Source organism: Podarcis tiliguerta, assembly GCF_965153285.1.
Source record: "Podarcis tiliguerta genome assembly, chromosome: 6".
Classification (NCBI taxonomy): Eukaryota; Metazoa; Chordata; class Lepidosauria; order Squamata; family Lacertidae; genus Podarcis; species Podarcis tiliguerta.
This window is the reverse complement of record NC_139539.1, coordinates 85,280,752-85,298,040: the sequence shown is the minus strand read 5'-3', so window position 1 is coordinate 85,298,040 and position 17,289 is coordinate 85,280,752. Positions and strand designations below refer to the sequence as shown.

At 43.2% G+C, this 17,289-nt stretch overlaps 1 protein-coding gene across 4 annotated transcripts in view; it reads left to right on the top strand.

Moving 5' to 3' along the window:
* HMCN1 (hemicentin 1) overlaps nt 1-17,289 on the top strand; it is a 298,745-nt gene that overhangs the window by 264,524 nt on the left and 16,932 nt on the right. For 3 of the 4 annotated variants that reach the window (XM_083445251.1, XM_083445252.1, XM_083445253.1), the window contains 12 exons: nt 1,159-1,428; nt 2,244-2,414; nt 4,110-4,280; nt 5,225-5,395; nt 6,554-6,724; nt 8,641-8,811; nt 9,948-10,118; nt 12,523-12,672; nt 13,495-13,632; nt 14,026-14,147; nt 15,342-15,579; nt 16,861-16,923. In XM_083445251.1, the coding sequence (XP_083301377.1) occupies nt 1,159-1,428; nt 2,244-2,414; nt 4,110-4,280; nt 5,225-5,395; nt 6,554-6,724; nt 8,641-8,811; nt 9,948-10,118; nt 12,523-12,672; nt 13,495-13,632; nt 14,026-14,147; nt 15,342-15,579; nt 16,861-16,923 (2,007 nt within the window). The remainder of the gene's footprint in view (nt 1-1,158; nt 1,429-2,243; nt 2,415-4,109; nt 4,281-5,224; nt 5,396-6,553; nt 6,725-8,640; nt 8,812-9,947; nt 10,119-12,522; nt 12,673-13,494; nt 13,633-14,025; nt 14,148-15,341; nt 15,580-16,860; nt 16,924-17,289) is intronic. The other variant, XR_014512480.1, reaches the window with a different exon arrangement.

Genomic DNA, 17,289 nt, shown 5'->3' with positions numbered 1-17,289 from the left:
CACGTCAGTGCAAGTAGATAAATAGGTACCGCTCCGGTGGGAAGGTAAACGGCGTTTCCGTGTGCTGCTCTGGTTCGCCAGATGCGGCTTAGTCATGCTGGCCACATGACCCGGAAGCTGTACGCCGGCTCCCTCAGCCAGTAAAGCGAGATGAGCGCCGCAACCCCAGAGTCGGTCACGACTGGACCTAAAGGTCAGGGGTCCCTTTACCTTTTTACTAAGTGTAAGATTGGCCTCTTCGCAATGAAGCTGGTTAGCCTAAAAAGTAGTGACTTGCCACGGCAAACTAGTGAGCTTAACAAATGAAGCAGGAACTACATGTTCTTTGCCTGAAGTTTGCTCTCACCCCATGCCCCAATTCTCTCATTCGTGAGGAAAATGGTACCTTGACAAGGGAGGCCAAGGTAAGAGGTGGGGGAAGGCCTCCATCAAAGATAGGGGACACTGACAGGGTCTCTTTTCCTTAACAAATGACCAAGCTGTAAAGAAAAAGAAAAAAGTATGTTGTCGACATAGTGGGAGTGGCAGCATCTTTTCCCACCAAGGATCATGGGAGCTGAGTTACAAACCCCATGATTCCTGGTGGAAAGTGAAGTCACCAGGGTCAGTATGGTGGCTATATGTTTTTCTTGCTGCCTGGCCACTGGCCAGGATAGGCAGTGTAGGCACCCCACTGTCTTTGACCGATGACAGATGCTGCAAGTTACCACTTACATACTGCAGAGAGATGGGAACAGTGGAAGTAATAATAATAATAATAATAATAATAAATAATTATTATTTATACCCCGCCCATCTCGCTGGGTTTCCCTAGCCACTCTGGGCGGCTTCCAACAAAATATTAAAAACTTGATAAAGCATCAAACATTAAAAACTTCCTGATACAGATGTCAGATGTCTTCTAAAAGTTAGTTGTTTATTTCCTCAACACCTGGTGGGAGGGCGTTCCACAGGGCGGGCGCCACTACCAAGAAGGCCCTCTGCCTGATTCCCTGTAACCTCACTTCTCACAGTGAGGGAACCTCCAGAAGGCCCTCGGAGCTGGACCTCAGTGTCCGGGCAGAACAATGTGGGTGGGGACGCTCCTTCAGGTCCTTGATTTGTCAGTGATTTGTTGCTGAAATCAGCAAACCCAGAAGTATTTTGTTTTTATCTTAGGTGCACCTGTTATTACAATTGAGCCAGTAGAGACGATTGTTGATGCTGGAACCACAGTGATGCTGAACTGCCAAGCAGAAGGAGAACCTACTCCGAGCATCGAATGGTCTCGTCAAGGCCGGCCTCTCCTTAGTCAGGACCGAATGACCGTCTTGACTAATGGCTCCTTGCTTATTGCGGTCGCACACAAGAAGGATACTTCGGAATACGAGTGCGTAGCTAGGAACCTCATGGGATCTGTCCTGGTCAAAGTTCCACTCATTGTCCAAGGTGGGTGCAAAGTCTAGGCTAGCTTTTCGTTCTCCCTGTTGAGGAGCTCTATGGGATTCAGAGGTTTGTATGCTCTTTAGCAAAGAAGCTAAGAGAGGGAACACCTTTTCTATTTGCATCTCCTTCGTTCTGTACAATAATGCTATCCGAATGCATGTTGGGTCTTGCTAGGGGACCATGAGAAGGACCACTGAGAAGCATTGCCCTAGAAGGTACAATATCAGGACACTACTTAGGCCATATTTTCATATACTGGGCCTATTATTATGAACCTACTTGGCTTTGCAGAAGAAATGGTCTTAGGCATTTGCAAGCCATTAAATCTTCCTTCCTTCCTTCCTTCCTTCCTTCCTTCCTTCCTTCCTTCCTTTCTCTCTCTCTTTCTTCCTCTTTCTTTCTCTCTTTCCTTCCTTCCTTCCTTCCCCTAACATATCTTTCTATTTCTCTTTCTCCTTTGAGAAAAAAATACAAAGAAACAGCAATAATTCACTGTTGTAATTCTTCTTATATGAAGTCCATCTCCAGTTGTGGGGTAGGGCCTACCAACTGAAGACCAATGACTGAGGCGACCATAATCATCATCTGAGTTTTTAGGGGGTTTTAAGATTCAGAAAGCAATAAAATACACTTGTCTGATGGTGAGAGGAATATCAACTAAGATATTTTTCTGTGAACCGCCCTGAGACCTTCGGGTATAGGGCGATATATAAATTCTAATGATGATGATAAATAAATTCTAATGATGATGATGATGATGATGATATATAAATTCTAATGATGATGATGATGATATACATGAAATTGTTTTATTCCAGTGCATGGAGGATTTTCTGACTGGTTTGACTGGCAGCCGTGCAGTGTAACATGTGGTCAAGGTGTTCAGAAGAGGATCCGCCTGTGTAACAATCCGCTCCCCGCAAATGGCGGGCGACGCTGCATGGAGCCCGATCACGAAACGCGCAGCTGTCAGAACAAACTGTGCCCAGGTAAATTTGGATTTCCACCAAGGGCCACATGGAAGTCAGTAGTCATGGACCAACATGGTTCCTCTTCCCTGGTTCAAAGTGAAGTGAATCTTTATTGCTAAAAGCTATGAGCCGTCACAATTGGTCACAATGTGTAGGATACAAATAATTGATTTAAAACTGTACAACAACAGCAAAACATTCAAAAATCACTCTTGCATAAGTTAAGCACTCCATGTCTCACACTCCCTCTTATGATACTTGTCTTGCTACCTAGCTAGCTCTCAACTTACTTGCAGCCAAAGCAAAGTTTGCAACCCGTGCAGTAATAAATATATTATTGCCAGCCAGTAAAATAGAGATTTGCTCAGGGGGAGTTCGGCTGGAAAGAGAGCAGAGGATGTAACGGAGGAATTTTTATCTAGGGGGTGTATATAAAGGGCATTGTAACAAATACGTAGTGTTGAATGTCCTCCATGTCTCTTCCCTAGTTTCATTTAATTCCTTACTCACAACAATTTAATTCAATACTCACAACAGCTGTCTGCATTGTTTTTGTTGCTGTGATGCCTTTGGCAGCACTTGGCGATAATCATTAATCATCAGCCGCTGAAGGCATCACAAGCTGCTAAGTAGTAATGCTGTTAAGTAATCTATGGCCTGTTAAATGTATGCGGAAGGCTGTTGTTATGATTATTTTATCATTACACTGTGTTGTTGTTTTTAATTATGCTGCGTAAATTATGTTCTTAATGATGTGCACCACCCTGGGATCTTTGGATGAAGGGCGGTGTATAAATAAATAAGAATACATAAATAAAAATAATATTAATAGGATACTTGGAAACAGCAGAAAGAAAGAAAGAAAGAAAGAAAGAAAGAAAGAAAGAAAGAAAGAAAGAAAGAAAGAAAGAAAGAAAAGGGGAAGGAAGAATGAGGCACTTCAGGAGTGTGTGTGTTAAGAAGCCCCCAATAGATTTAAAAGCATGTAAAATTACCCAAGAGCACTTAGGAAAGGCCAAGAAAGGTAAATAATCACAGAGAAAGTGTCGGGGGGGGGAGGGAATAACAGATCAATAAATTACTTTTAAAAGGCACAGAATTACCACACAATTGTTTGGGGGCAGTCCCTGTGAGCCACAAAAACCTCTGCAGGGTTGCCACTTCTGCTGCGCACGATTACTTGGAATTAAGTCTCATTTGTGTTAGTGGAATCTACTTCCAAATTAGCAAATTAACAGCCTTAGTAACATTACATTCTGTTTATTTTAACATGAGGGAGTTCTTGAGAAGCTGAATAGCATGCAGTTTTGCCAGATACAGTGGTACCTCGCAAGACGAATGCCTCGCAAGACGAAAAACTCGCAAGACGAAAGAGTTTTTTGAGTTGCTTCGCAAGATGAATTTCCCTATGGGCTTGCTTCGCAAGACAAAAACGTCTTGCACCTTTTTCTTAAAACCGTCAATGCATTCCTATGGGAAACGGTCAATGCATTTCCTATGGGAAACCATGCTTCGCAAGACAAAAAATTCACAAGACGAAAAAACTCGCAGAACATATTAATTTCGTCTTGCGAGGCACCACTGTACCAGGGTTCCAGTTTAAGTAGGCAGCATTGTGTGTCTGATGAGGTTTTGCTCATCCTAAAAACCCCATGGTCTAAAGCATTTCCCAACATATGTTAACAAGTCACATGCAATATATATTCTTTTTAGTGGATGGCAACTGGTCAGAATGGGGCTCTTGGGAAGAATGCTCTAAAACCTGTGGGCAAGGCAACAAGACCAGAACCAGGACTTGCAGCAACCCTCCTGCCCAACATGGTGGAAGGCCTTGTGATGGCAGCGCCGTTGAGCCAATCATATGCAACATTAGGCCGTGCCCAGGTGAGAATACAGAAACGCTGTTAAAAGTGGCACACATGAACCAAACTTCAAATGAATTCCCCTTCTCTCTTTTTTGCCAATTTTTAAAATTGATTTTCCAAATTTATAACAAACATAACAACAATAAAAAAAACATTTCAATATAAAACAAACAAACAAATATTAATCCTAACTGTTATAGTTCCACCTTTGTTACCATTGTTGAGTGACTTCCTCAAATCCCCCTAGCTGAGTTTCTATGTAGCTCATTATAGCAGTTTTCCAACACTATTTTCCAATAAAATTTACTTGGACAATTAACGACTTTCCTCCTCTTCATATTGACTTCTATCCATGGTATTATGCAATTTAACATATTTAACTCCTAGGCCTATCTGTTACTCACAAGGGATTCTAATTATGTTATCTTAACATATTTAATTAAATAATCCTTAAATTTCTTCCATTCATCTTGATACTCCTCCTTCTGGTCGTGGATTCTTCCGGTCAGGTCAGCCAGCTCTAAAAAGTCCATCATCTTCATCTGCCATTCCTCCACTGTTGGTATTTCTTGTAATTTCCAATTTTTGGCTAACAAAATTCTAGCTGTGGTTGTGGCATACAAAAACAATCTAACATCTTTCTTGGGCAATTCCAAGCCCACTATTCCAAGTAGAAAGGCTTCTGGTTTCTTAATAAATGTATATTTCAACATTTTTTTTCAACTCATTATATATCTTTCCCCAGAAGTCTTTCACCTTTGGACACATCTACCAGAATTCCCCTTTTTTCTCTATCGTCTTGCTGTTCCATCCTGTTTTGAATTAGGATGGAGGGGAGAGGAAAGATCAGTTGTTCAGGTGGCCTTCAACTCAGGCAACCTTTGGCTCCATCCCAATTGTGGTGGTGTTGTTTAATTAGAAGATGAAGTTCCAGCTTGGATTGTAACCCTTCCTGTTTTCTAGTTAATGGTGCCTGGGGTTCTTGGCTACCATGGGGGACCTGCAGTGAGACATGTGGCAAAGGTACCCACACCAGATTACGGCTATGCAATAGCCCTCCTCCATCGTTTGATGGGACCTACTGTGAAGGACCTGATGCACAGATGCAGGTCTGCAGCAAGAGAGACTGTCCAGGTAAGTTAAATATGGAATGAACTCTCGTTTTCTGGGTCTCATAAAAATGTAAAGAGAAAGGTAGTTTTTAGAAAGCGTGTTCTCCTTCATGGAGAGCACGTGTTGCGGTGGGGTCAAGCAGGATACCCCCTCTTGGTTACTGGGCGGGACCGTTTGGATGGCCATGACTGTGATTGGGAAAATTTGGGTTGTTGGGGAGATTTTGATGCCACCATTTAGAGGCTTGGCCCGAAGGTTATATATTCTTGGCATGCAGCTTTTTTCAGTCTCTTTTCGCTGCGTGCATCAGATCGCCTGCCCACCCTCCCTAATTTAGGGCTGTTGCGTTTGACATTGCTATGCCTGTCATAGGGTCTTCTGCTTTTGGGGCAGGGGCCTGGTAGGAATTTTGTCCATTTGGCAGATTGGCTGGCGCCAGTTGGGTGTTGCCTACTGCGTAGCAAATCGTCACAACTTGTAAGGTTTTGGTTATCTTTTGGTTGGTGGCGGGAATGTGGTTGGCAGTGCCTGCCCCTCCAATGCTGCTGCTGCAAGGGAATTCCGTTAAAGGAATCCAGAGGTTGCTATACATTTGTCCATATCCCTGGCAAGGGGCTAGGGCCGTACAAGCCCCTGGGAGCATGTGGGTGAGCAGTGAGGGCCTGTGGCTCAGCTCCATTTCTCCCCAATATTGTTTCCCCTTATTGGCTTTCGCTGGAATCCGGAAGTCAGTTCTGTCCCCAGGTGGGGGGACAGATAGTCCTAACCAATGCCTAAGCAACCACTCACATGTATGTATTTTAATAAAGTTGTGGCCAAAATTATGCCAAAAACCTTAAACAAAAATTCTGTGTGAATTGCGATTTATTTAGGGGGTGGCCCGGGGACCTCTACACACAATAGGGAAGGGTTCAGCTCTCCTTTCCCCGGCCCTCCTTTCCCTGTTAAAAGACATATGCATGCACACACAGACACCTGCTTTACAGGTGAACCTGCAAACAACATTCCTGCCACCTGTAGCTTGGATTTTTCTCTTTCACATTGAGATTCTGCTCTGACTTACATCATTCTTGCATGCCTGTGTTGTTGTTTGGGTTGGATACAGAACTCATATTTCAGTGCTGTGTTTGAAAGTGTGCTTAAAAAAATAATAAAACCTTTTTTTCTTCTTCAAACCAGTGAATGGAAAGTGGGCTTCCTGGTCCAGCTGGAGTGCTTGCAGCATGTCTTGTGGAGGTGGTACCCGACAGAGAACCAGAGACTGCTCAGACCCACCCCCACAGTATGGCGGGCACAAGTGTGAAGGAAATGACATGCAGGTTGATTTTTGCAATAGTGACCCTTGTCCCAGTAAGTGCCTTTTGGGATTGGAACAGTGGGGCAAACTTGGGGTTACCAGAGACAGCTTTTCTCCTACAGAGGCCAGATCAAGTTATAGTTCTTGATAGCCATAATGCTTTGCTGTGGGGAGACACGGGTGGCGCTGTGGTCTAAACCACTGAGCCTCTTGGGCTTGCCGATCAGAAGGTCGCGGTTCGAATCCCACGACGGGGTGAGCTCCCATTGTTCTGTCCCAGCTCCTGCCAACCTAGCAGTTCAAAAGCACACCAGTGCAAGTAGATAAATAGGTATCATTGCAGCAGGAACTTAAACAGCATTTCCGTCACGGTGTTCGGTTGTGCAGAACCTGTGTAGAAGGGGGAGGGGGGGAAACCCAAAACTGTGTACTTTACAAGGTTGTTATTGTACTCCACCAGATCTTAACCTATTACAGTATTCATAAGAATGGATTGCAAATATCATTGAATTTGTCCATGGCAAGTCTGCGTTTATATGCAAGCTCTGTTGCACTTCCCTGAATACCCTGTTTGCATTGGGAAGTACTTTCCCACTGGCCTCTGTGAGGTTTCGAATTCCAGCTTCAGAGGAGGGTTTTCCTTTAATACTGCAGCAGGGAAGGAAAATTCCACCTCCATGCCTGCTGTGATACCAATAATTATCGTACTCACCTTGCAATGATCAGGGCCCCCTCCATTAAGTCCAAAGATGCATTTAACATCATGTATTGCTTGTCCCTTGGACAGTTACCCTACTTACGTAGCGTGGGTGGCTCTGTGGTTTCAACCACTGAGCCTCTTGGGCTTGGCAATCAATAGGTCGGCAGTTCGAATCCCTACGATGGTGTGAGCTCCCATTGCTCTCTCCCAGCTCCTGCCAACCTAGCAGTTTGAAAGCACGCCAGTGCAAGTAGATAAATAGGTACCACTGCTGCGGGAAGGTAAACAGTATTTCCATGTGCTCTAGTTTCCGTCACAGTGTCCCATTGCACCAGAAATGGTTTAGTCATGCTGGCTGCATGACCGGGAAAGCTTTCTGTGGAAAAATGCTGGTTCCCTTGCCCTGAAAGCGAGATGAGCGCCAGGGGTCCTTTACTTTGTTTCTCACCGAAGACCCCGCTGCCTACATCCAGTACCTTAACCCACCAGGAAAATATAACTGAAATGGTTTTCCATTGCTTTAATTAAATGTACTTGAGAGCTGGATTATAGGATGCATTTTAAAGACTGGGGTGGTGCATTGGAAGAAAGGCTTTGTGCAGCTGTCAGGAGCAAGAAGCTAATGGTTAAAAGCATTTGCTTCCCAGTACCCAGGTTGCTGTGGTTGCTATCAATTCACAGAACTCTCTCCATTTTTCAACAGTGCAATCTATCCACGCTGTAGGCCTGTTCAGGTATAGCTTAATAAGATATCCCAATTTGTATAGGGAGCATGTGGTTGGCTTGCACCAGCCCTGCCCCCATGCTCCTGTACACACCCACTCAATCCTGGACTTTGCTGCATTGAGTGGAAAGATCTAAAGGGATTCTAAGCATGTTCAGATGAACATACTTACAAGCTTCCCTGTGATGAGCAGGTGTGCATTATCAGGGCTCCCGAAGGCATGTTACAACATCCCCAGATTGAGAGGAGGCAAACAGTGATACAGCTAGTCACGAAAAGCATACATAGAGTTGATGGCAACAGCCAGATCACAATACACAAGGGATGAAAGGTGGGCCACATGCAGAATAAATGAAAGCATAAATCTCCCAGCCTTTGATGCAAGGGGGCTTCTGAAAGAGCTCTTCTCTACTATTCTAGAGACAGTGTAAATTTTAGAAACAGATAAACTTTTCTCCAGCGTCGACTAAAATTATTATTTTGGACCGCACGATGGCTTTCATCTCTTTCAGTATTGCTGTTTCAAAAACGTTTTGTTTCTGCAGTGCATGGTAACTGGGGCCCTTGGAGCAACTGGGGCACTTGCAGCCGAACGTGTAACAGTGGCCAGTTGAGAAGGTACCGGACTTGCGACAACCCTCGTCCGCTCAACGGGGGAAGAGCCTGCGCAGGTGCTGATACCCAGATACAGAGGTGTAATATAGATCTTTGTCCTGGTGAGTTACCTTAGCATGGTTATTACCATGTTTTTGTTGTTGTTTATAAGACAAGGTTATTTCATTAAGAAATTATGCTAAAAATGTGGGGTCGTCTTATACACAAATAGTGGAGCGGTTGGATGGGTGATTGGTGGCTGCTGCGAGCCGGCGATTGTCAGCGGCGTTTTTGCTGGTGATTGGTGGGTGTGTCAAGGTCTGCTGGCAATTGGCTGCTGTGGCAATTTGGCGGGTGATTGGCGCTTGCTTTCTGAGAGCATGCAGACGATTCGTGGCTTCGTCGATGTGCGTGTGACTGGCTGTGGTGGTCCTGTGGGTGATTTTCGGCAACCCGCCCCCCCAAAAAGCTGAACAAGTCTGGGCACTCCCCCCCAAAAAAAAAGCTCAGCAATCCCCCCCACCGCCCGTGTTATACACAGAAAAATACGGTACATACATATGCAAAGCAACAATCCCGATTTCAATAGCTCACTTGGTTAGAGTGTGGTGCTGATAACGCCGAGATTTAATTATTTTTGATTAGAGAATCTTCAGGGACCCTTCTGACTCTATGATTCTCTGAAAATGCTGTAGTAACAAAGAATGCATTATGCCTATGCTGTTGTTATTAAAAATACCCCAAAGACATTGGGAAGAAAGGCTTGCTAAGATGTATAAGACTGAATCAGATAAGTGCTGGAGATGCAAAGAGGTGGAGGGAATGTTCTTTCATATATGGTGGACTTGTAAAAGGGTAAAAGAGTATTGGAAATGATCCATAATGAATTGAAAAAAAATGTTTAAAAGTACATTCTAAAAACACACACACCCAGAGTCCTTTCTTTTGGGGATTATTCAAACTGAAATTCCCATGTGTCAAAAAAGGTTATTTATGTATGCAACTTTAATGTAATAAAGAGTACCTTTTTGGGTGGGAGGGAATGGTCTGTGACTAGTTTCCATGTGTAACTGTTGTACCATTCACCCCATTTCTCAACCTCTCCCCCTTCCTACCCCCTTCCCTGGACTCCTGTTGCAAGCAGCACTCCCGATTTATCCTATGGTTGCTCGCATTTGAGTTAGCACATAACGTTTGTGCACACATGAGAAACTTTACCGAAACAGTATTAATTCTTGTCTTCCGCATTGGTTTACAGTGGATGGAAACTGGGGCCCATGGCAGCCTTGGAGTGCGTGTTCTGCTTCTTGTGGAGGAGGAGAGCAGACCCGATCACGGCTGTGCAATAATCCATCCCCATCTAACAGTGGGCGACCTTGTCCTGGAGACGACTCGCAGATTTCCAGGTGTAATGTTCAAGCTTGTCCAGGTAAGTAGGCAGACTCAAGAGTGTGTCTCAAATGCTGACAAACAAACAAACAAAAAAAGTAACATTCTGGACACTGGGCACTTTATTTTCTGCCTGAACAAGAGCAGCTGGAACGTGGAAGAGAGGGCAGTCCCCAGGCGCGCCGGCTTTAAATGGGCTTGGCCACGCCTCCCCGGCCCGCCGATTGGCAGGCCGGGTCGGAGACGCGCCTGAGGTTTCCCCTGCTCTCGCGGGGGCTAACAGCCAGCCCCCGCGTGAGTGGGAGGGGGTGGGCCCGCAACCCCACATCCTCTTCAGCTCGGAAGTGGCTTTCCAAAAAGGTTCTACATCAGTTTTTTTCTAGGCTGAGAGCCAAACTGAACATGATGGTAAATGAGTTTGCATTTAATGGGCAGGTTTGTTTGTTTGTTAGTTTGTTTTAAATGACGATACTGTCAGTGAGCAGGAGTTGCTGATCATGTTGAGGAATCACAGCAGCGGTGCAGAAGAAATTTAATCCTTTCTGAATCCCTTTGAAACCAGATTTTGAACTAGGAGGTATCCTCATGGGAACAAATGGAGGGTTGCCTTCAAAGGGAGGAATTCTCTATCTGAAAAATAAATATAGTAGTTTAAATTCTGTTGCAGCATTCGAGGAACTTCAGTAATAGTTGCAAGGTAGATATAAGAAATTAGATTTATTAAGAATAAGTTTAATTATGATAAAAGTGTGTATTGGCAATAAGTAATATGAATTTGAAATATGGAATAGATGGGAGGTTGGGTCTTTAGTGTTAAGACCAATATATGTTTTATTGTTTGCTAAGAAAATTATGTGTCTATGGTTATTCTTGTGTGTAATTTGGTATTTGTGTTGTTTTTTTTCTTGTTGTATCAATAAAAATCTATTTCTCCTCTGGATCACAGTGAGGGAGGAAAAGATTAAGTTCTACCTCCTTGCCTGCTATGTCCCAGTTTTATCACTCCCCTATCCAGCCCCATTGAAACAAATTTAATTTGGCCCTGTGTTAGAAATTTGTTCAACATTCTCATGTGTCTTATGTTGCATGTGCTCTTTGACATGGTGGGGGGATTTATTCTGCTTTAGTTTGTTCCACCATGCTTCCCCAGTGCTGCCACATTCTTGCTGCCCAGGGTTGGGTTGGCACAACAACAACAGAATGAAAATAACCCAGAACTTTGTGGTATGAAAAGATAGGGTATTTCAGCAGGAAGTTACAGGTTGGAAATGAAACAGTGTGACCACTCCAAAACGCTTTCAGGCACAAACAGTACTGAAAGCAGGTTCTCGTGTGACTACCCCAGTGAGCTCAAAGCATCATTTAATGTGCAATAAAAAGGTGTCTGGAAGGGACCCTAGAAGAGATCGAATTCCCCCCCCCCAAAAAAAAATTCTCAGTAACATTGAGGGCATTTCAGCAGTAGTCCAGCTGACTGCCTGTGCTAATATAGCACCTCCTGGTATTACGAGCATTTGAACTTTTATTCCTGATCTTCACCCCTTTTTTGTTTGGGGGAGGAAGATAAGTAGTGGAATATTGGAAGCCGTCCGTTAGTTGCTTCTCTTAGCTCACAACTTGGAGAGTTGCCACCTGTCACTGGGCCTAATGAACCAACGTTCTGACTTAATATATGTTCAGATAGACTCAGGGAACAATTTGAAAATTGTCTGCTCAAACTACCAGACCAATATTTGCAAAGGAATCCAACCGTTCCTTATTACTGCTTCACCAAATGGAACCTAAAAACGTTGGACGGTTGCTCAGAATGCTGCGTAATCCGGGGGAAGTTACGAGTCCTGGTCTTGTTTCCTGACCTGAAAGTGCACACACATGTAGAAAACGGGTAGAAATGTTTTGAAAAACAAACTTTTACAAACACAGGTGTCTCTCTTATTAGCAGCACTTTGTATGTATTTTTTTTTCCAGTTGTTGTTTCCTTAAAATGTGGCGCCAGAACACAGAGAAGTTTTACATGTCAGTAAGATTAATATATGTTCTGGCCCAAGTCCTAACCAAATAATTTTGCAGAGCCTGCCTGAATTCCTGCAGTTTATTCTGTTTCCTTTCCTGCCATACTTTGTTGTGTTACCATTGGCATGCAGTGCTCAACAACAGTTGCCTTTTCCTTGGAGGACTCGATGTCTCATGAAAAGCCCCTAGCTTTTCCTCCGGGGTTATGTGGCCTGGTAGATGTCTACTAACATCATCATTTAGTTGGGCTGTTCCATTTTATGTCTTCATTTTATTTATTTTTCAAAACAGAGGGGGCAGTGTGGCTCAACATCAGCACTTGGATAATAATACTCACACTTGACTTGATTTTTCAAAACGTTACGAAGTAATAGATGTTGCAGATGGCCATTCCCCCCTCTCCCCCCAACTTTTGACTTCCTTGGCAATAGGTGGACCTCCACGGGCTAGAGGAAGTGTCATTGGAAATATTAATGATGTTGAGTTTGGAATCGCTTTCCTGAATGCCACTATAATCGATAGCCCAGATCTGGACACTAGACGAATACAAGCCAAGATTACGAATATCCCACGGAGTCTCGGTATGTACATCTGTTTCTTTAATACTTAAGAAATGTTCCTTGGGTTTATCAAACTTAACACAGTTTTGATTCTGTTGAAATACCGGCTGACCCATGCTCTTCATGGCTAGCAGACAACATTGGGGTGCTTGTTTGTTTGCTTGTTTGTTTTGCTTTGCTACCTCTGAACGTCACATATTTCGTTCAACTTTTCCTTTGACATAGCCTTACAAGCCTCTTCTGTCTCTGTACATGCCATGGGAAAAGTACCATATGAATGAGGAGGCATGTAACTTACTCCAGAGAGGAGAGCAATGAACCTATGAGCTTGCACACCATTTCAAAGAGAATTGTGGCTAGCAAGAGTGCCTTGCTAGGTCTTGTAGAGCTGGCAAGCAGATTTAGGCTGCTGTGCTTTTACTGTCAAACTCTTTGCAGACTCCAATACAATCATACCTCTGGTTGCATTCGCTTCATGTTGTGGATTTTTGGGTTGCGAATGTGGCAAACCCGGAAGTGTATACTTCTGGGTTTTGCCGCACGTGCAGAAGCGATCTGTGCGCTTCGCACATGCACAGAAACGCTTTGTCGCAAAGGGCAGCAGCAACACTCTATTTACGGACTTTTCAGGGTGCAAACGGCACCCCGAAATGGATCGCGTTCATAAGTAGAGGTACCATTGTATATGCTTATTTGCTCTGCTATTTTCATAAAATATTTAATGCAATCAGTAACAAAAGAGAGAATTTATTAAATGGTCAGGTGACATTGTAAGTAATACAGAATGCAAAGAAACCAACCCACAAATGTACATATGACAATGCTTTTTCCCCCCCTCTAAAGGTCCAGCAATGAGAGCGCTAGTTTCTATTCTGAGTCCCATTTATTGGACAACAGCCAAAGAAAATGGAGGAGCAGTGAATGGCTTTTCACTCACCAATGCAGTTTTCAAGAGAGAGACACAAGTGGAATTTGCTACCGGTTAGTTAAAAATGGGACAACAGCTTTCTATTTTGCATAACTTCCAAAGGTTCTGTTTAGAACAATTTGCCATAGTTGGGTTTTCGGTATTTTGGCCTCCTGGTTCAAACTGGAGGAGCTGCAGGAAGACATTTCTGTCTGTCTCTTACTTTGAGAACCATATATTTGGCCTTTAAAGGTGTGAGTACCGAATGATAAATAGGAGGTTTAAAAAATACGGCTTACAAGTCTTCTAATGATCACTGTCAACGATCCCCTTTAAAATTGGCTTTAAGATAGTTAATGCACATTTAAATGGTTCTTTGTTAATTAATTTTTGACTTGAGGTTTCTTATGGGGGCAACCGCCCCACCCCCCGGTTTCACACATTTGAACTCTTACTAAAATTCACAGGGGAGATCTTACGAATGACTCACATCGCCCGTGGCTTGGACTCAGATGGATCTTTACTCTTGGATGTTGTCATCAGTGGCCACATGCTGCAGTTACAATCATCACCTGATGTTAATGTAAAGGTAAATCATCTCTATACACTACTGAAACTATCTGTCTATAGGTTTCCCCAGTACACTCAGCCATTTTAATGTTAGTGTGTCGGTTGACAGCACTATCATCCTCATATCATCCTGTAGCTATAGGCAAAGTATACTATTTGATCATCCGCTCATTGTCCCCAGAAGTTCTTTTGATTGCTATTTTGCACTATATTGTTAGTTTTATTTTTGCTATGGATAGGCATCCATCCACTGATGTGATGGGATACAGGTGGCACTGTGGTCTAAACCACTGAGCCTCTTGGGTTTGCCGATCAGAAGGCTGGTGGTTCGAATCCCCGCGACAGAGCTCCCATTGCTCTGTCCCAGCTCCTGCCAACCTAGCAGTTCGAAAGCACGCCAGGGCAAGTACCGTATTTTTTGCTCTATAAGACTCACTTTTTCCCTCCTAAAAAGTAAGGGGAAATGTGTGTGCGTCTTATGGAGTGAATGCAGGCTGCGCAGCTATCCCAGAAGCCAGAACAGCAAGAGGGATTGCTGCTTTCACTACGCAGCGATCCCTCTTGCTGTTCTGGCTTCTGAGATTCAGAATATTTTTTTTCTTGTTTTCCTCCTCCAAAAACTAGGTGCGTCTTGTGGTCTGGTGCGTCTTATAGAGTGAAAAATATGGTAGAGAAGGTGGGAAGGTAAACGGCGTTTCCGTGCACTCTGACTTCCATCACAGTGTCCCATTGCGCCAGAAGCGGTTTAGTCCTGCTGGCCACATGACCCGGAAAGCTGTCTGTGGACAAACGCTGGCTCCCTCGGCCTGAAAGCGAGATGAGCACCGCAACCCCATAGTCTCCTTTGACTGGACTTAACCGTCCGGGGTCCTTACCTTTTACCTTTAATCCCTTCTCCTACTTAGAACACACAAGACCAGCTCTTAGCAGTCTGTCCTCTGGTGCTGGTCACATGAGCACTAAGCAACAGCTCAAATATAAAATATTTCAATTCTTTATTGTAGTCCGTGTATTTTCTCCCACTCTGGGTTCCAGTTGTGCTCCTTTCAAGCTGGAAGAATGGAAGGGAAATGTAGTTCCATTATAGCAATCTAGCATTTTTCAAAACTGTGGATGATTGCGTCCATTCCTGCATGTCCGCTATGGCCATGGAGAATGGCAAAGTGTCTCCTTAATGTCTCCTTAATCTGGAGTTGTGTGGTGTTCGTTTCAGGATTATACAGAAGATTATATTCAGACAGGCCCTGGTCAGCTCTATGCTTACTCTACACGACTCTTCACCATAGATGGAGTTAGTGTACCATACACTTGGAACCATACCATTACCTACGACCCGAATCGCGGAAGAATGCCCTTCCTGGTGGAGACCCTCCAGGCCGCCTCTGTTGAAACAGAATACAATGCACTCGAAGAAGCTCTAACTTTTAAAATCCGTGCTTCCATTACAAAAGGTATTGTTACGGGGAATGGTACACGCAGGGTTTGGTAGAAGTGAGATGTCTTTTAACTAAAGGATGGCCTTTATCGAAGGCCAGTTAAATCTGATGCCGTTAAATGTTTTAGAAGGAATATGGTAAAAACATGCCATATTCTAAGTAGTCTAAATTGGGTAGCAGACCTTGTACATACTATTATATATAATGCCTTGCATAATGCACTGATAGAACAATACTTGGGACAAATTTAGGGAGAAATAGGTAGAGGTCTAATCAAGAGTCTGTAATTTATCTACTGGGTGAACAAGATAAAAATGCAACTGTGAAGAGTACACAATTACTGTCTGCAATAACTGATGAGACAGGAAATTCCTTAGAGAGAATGCTGCATCTTATCTGGGTGCTTCATAATTTAAAGTTTTATTAACTTTTCCCCTTTAATTTTTGCATAAATTTATTCAGATGTGTATAAATTCTTTTTTAAATATTTGTTAATACAGGGACATCTTTTTAAAGGGGACTTGTGAGTTGCCAGGAAAATATGGCATTTTAGCTTTGTTTATGTAGTTTAATTTGGGTCTGTTAACTTTTATTTGTCTTGCCTACACACACTCACACACTGTTATTCTGATGGTCTGGTGACTAGATACAAATACAGTGGTACCTCTGTTTAAGAACAGTCCTGTTTACGAACTATTCGGTTTACGAACTCTGCAAAACTGGAAGTAGTGTCCCAGTTTGCGAACTTTACCTTGGTCTATGAACGGAAGCCGAACGGTGGAAGGGCACCGGTGGCGGGATGCCTCATTAGGGAAAGTGCGCCTCGGTTTAAGAACGGATTCGGTTTAAGAATGGACTTCAGGAACGGATTAAGTTCGTAAACTGAGGTACCACTGTAAATGAATCTGAGATGATTTGCCTTTCCTGAAGTGGATTATGCTTTAGAAAGGAAGGATATTTACTTTGGTTCTTTCCTTGCTGTCATCTTGAATGCAATTTTTTATTTTAGATGGATTTTTTCCCCATTGTTGTACATAAAAGCAACATAATCTTATTGAGGGCGGTACATTTCTGCATAAACGTTTATTCAGTTTTGAATATTCATCTTCTTACATCATTTATAGACCTATCAATTAAATAAACAAAATTACAGTAAACAGAAAACTTTTCCAACCAAAGTACCTAGTGAACTTTTGAAGAACTTTGGAAAAGAAAAATCTGATGTCCTTAGTTGTTGTTGTTGTTGTTGTTGTCGTCGTCGTCAGTCTGTAATCCTTTTGCTTCCTTCATCCACAGGAGACCAAAGCAACCAATGTCCTAATGGGTTTGGCTTAGACTCTGCTGGGCCATATTGTACAGGTAAGAATATGGCTAATAATGTGACTGAATAAAGAACACTCCAATCGCTGCCTTGGCTCCTTGCTTTGCAGCCCTCTTGCCTGCCAAGCCCCTTTGAAGCACACATTCCCCTTACAGGCTCCTAGGATGCCTCCTCCAGACTTCACTTTAGGTAAATTAGAGCTAAAGTTGCTGAACATATTGCTTATTCAGAAACTGTTATTCTCAAGGAGGGATGGATGAACCTGTCTATTTAGGTTTCTCATTTTTCCAATCTTAATAGTGAGTTCTTCTTTTCTGCAGCAGTTTGTGGGTTGTTTTTTTTAAAAAAAAATCTTCATGAAAATTTGTTAGCTTTTTAGCGAGAATTTCTCATATATTTTTGTT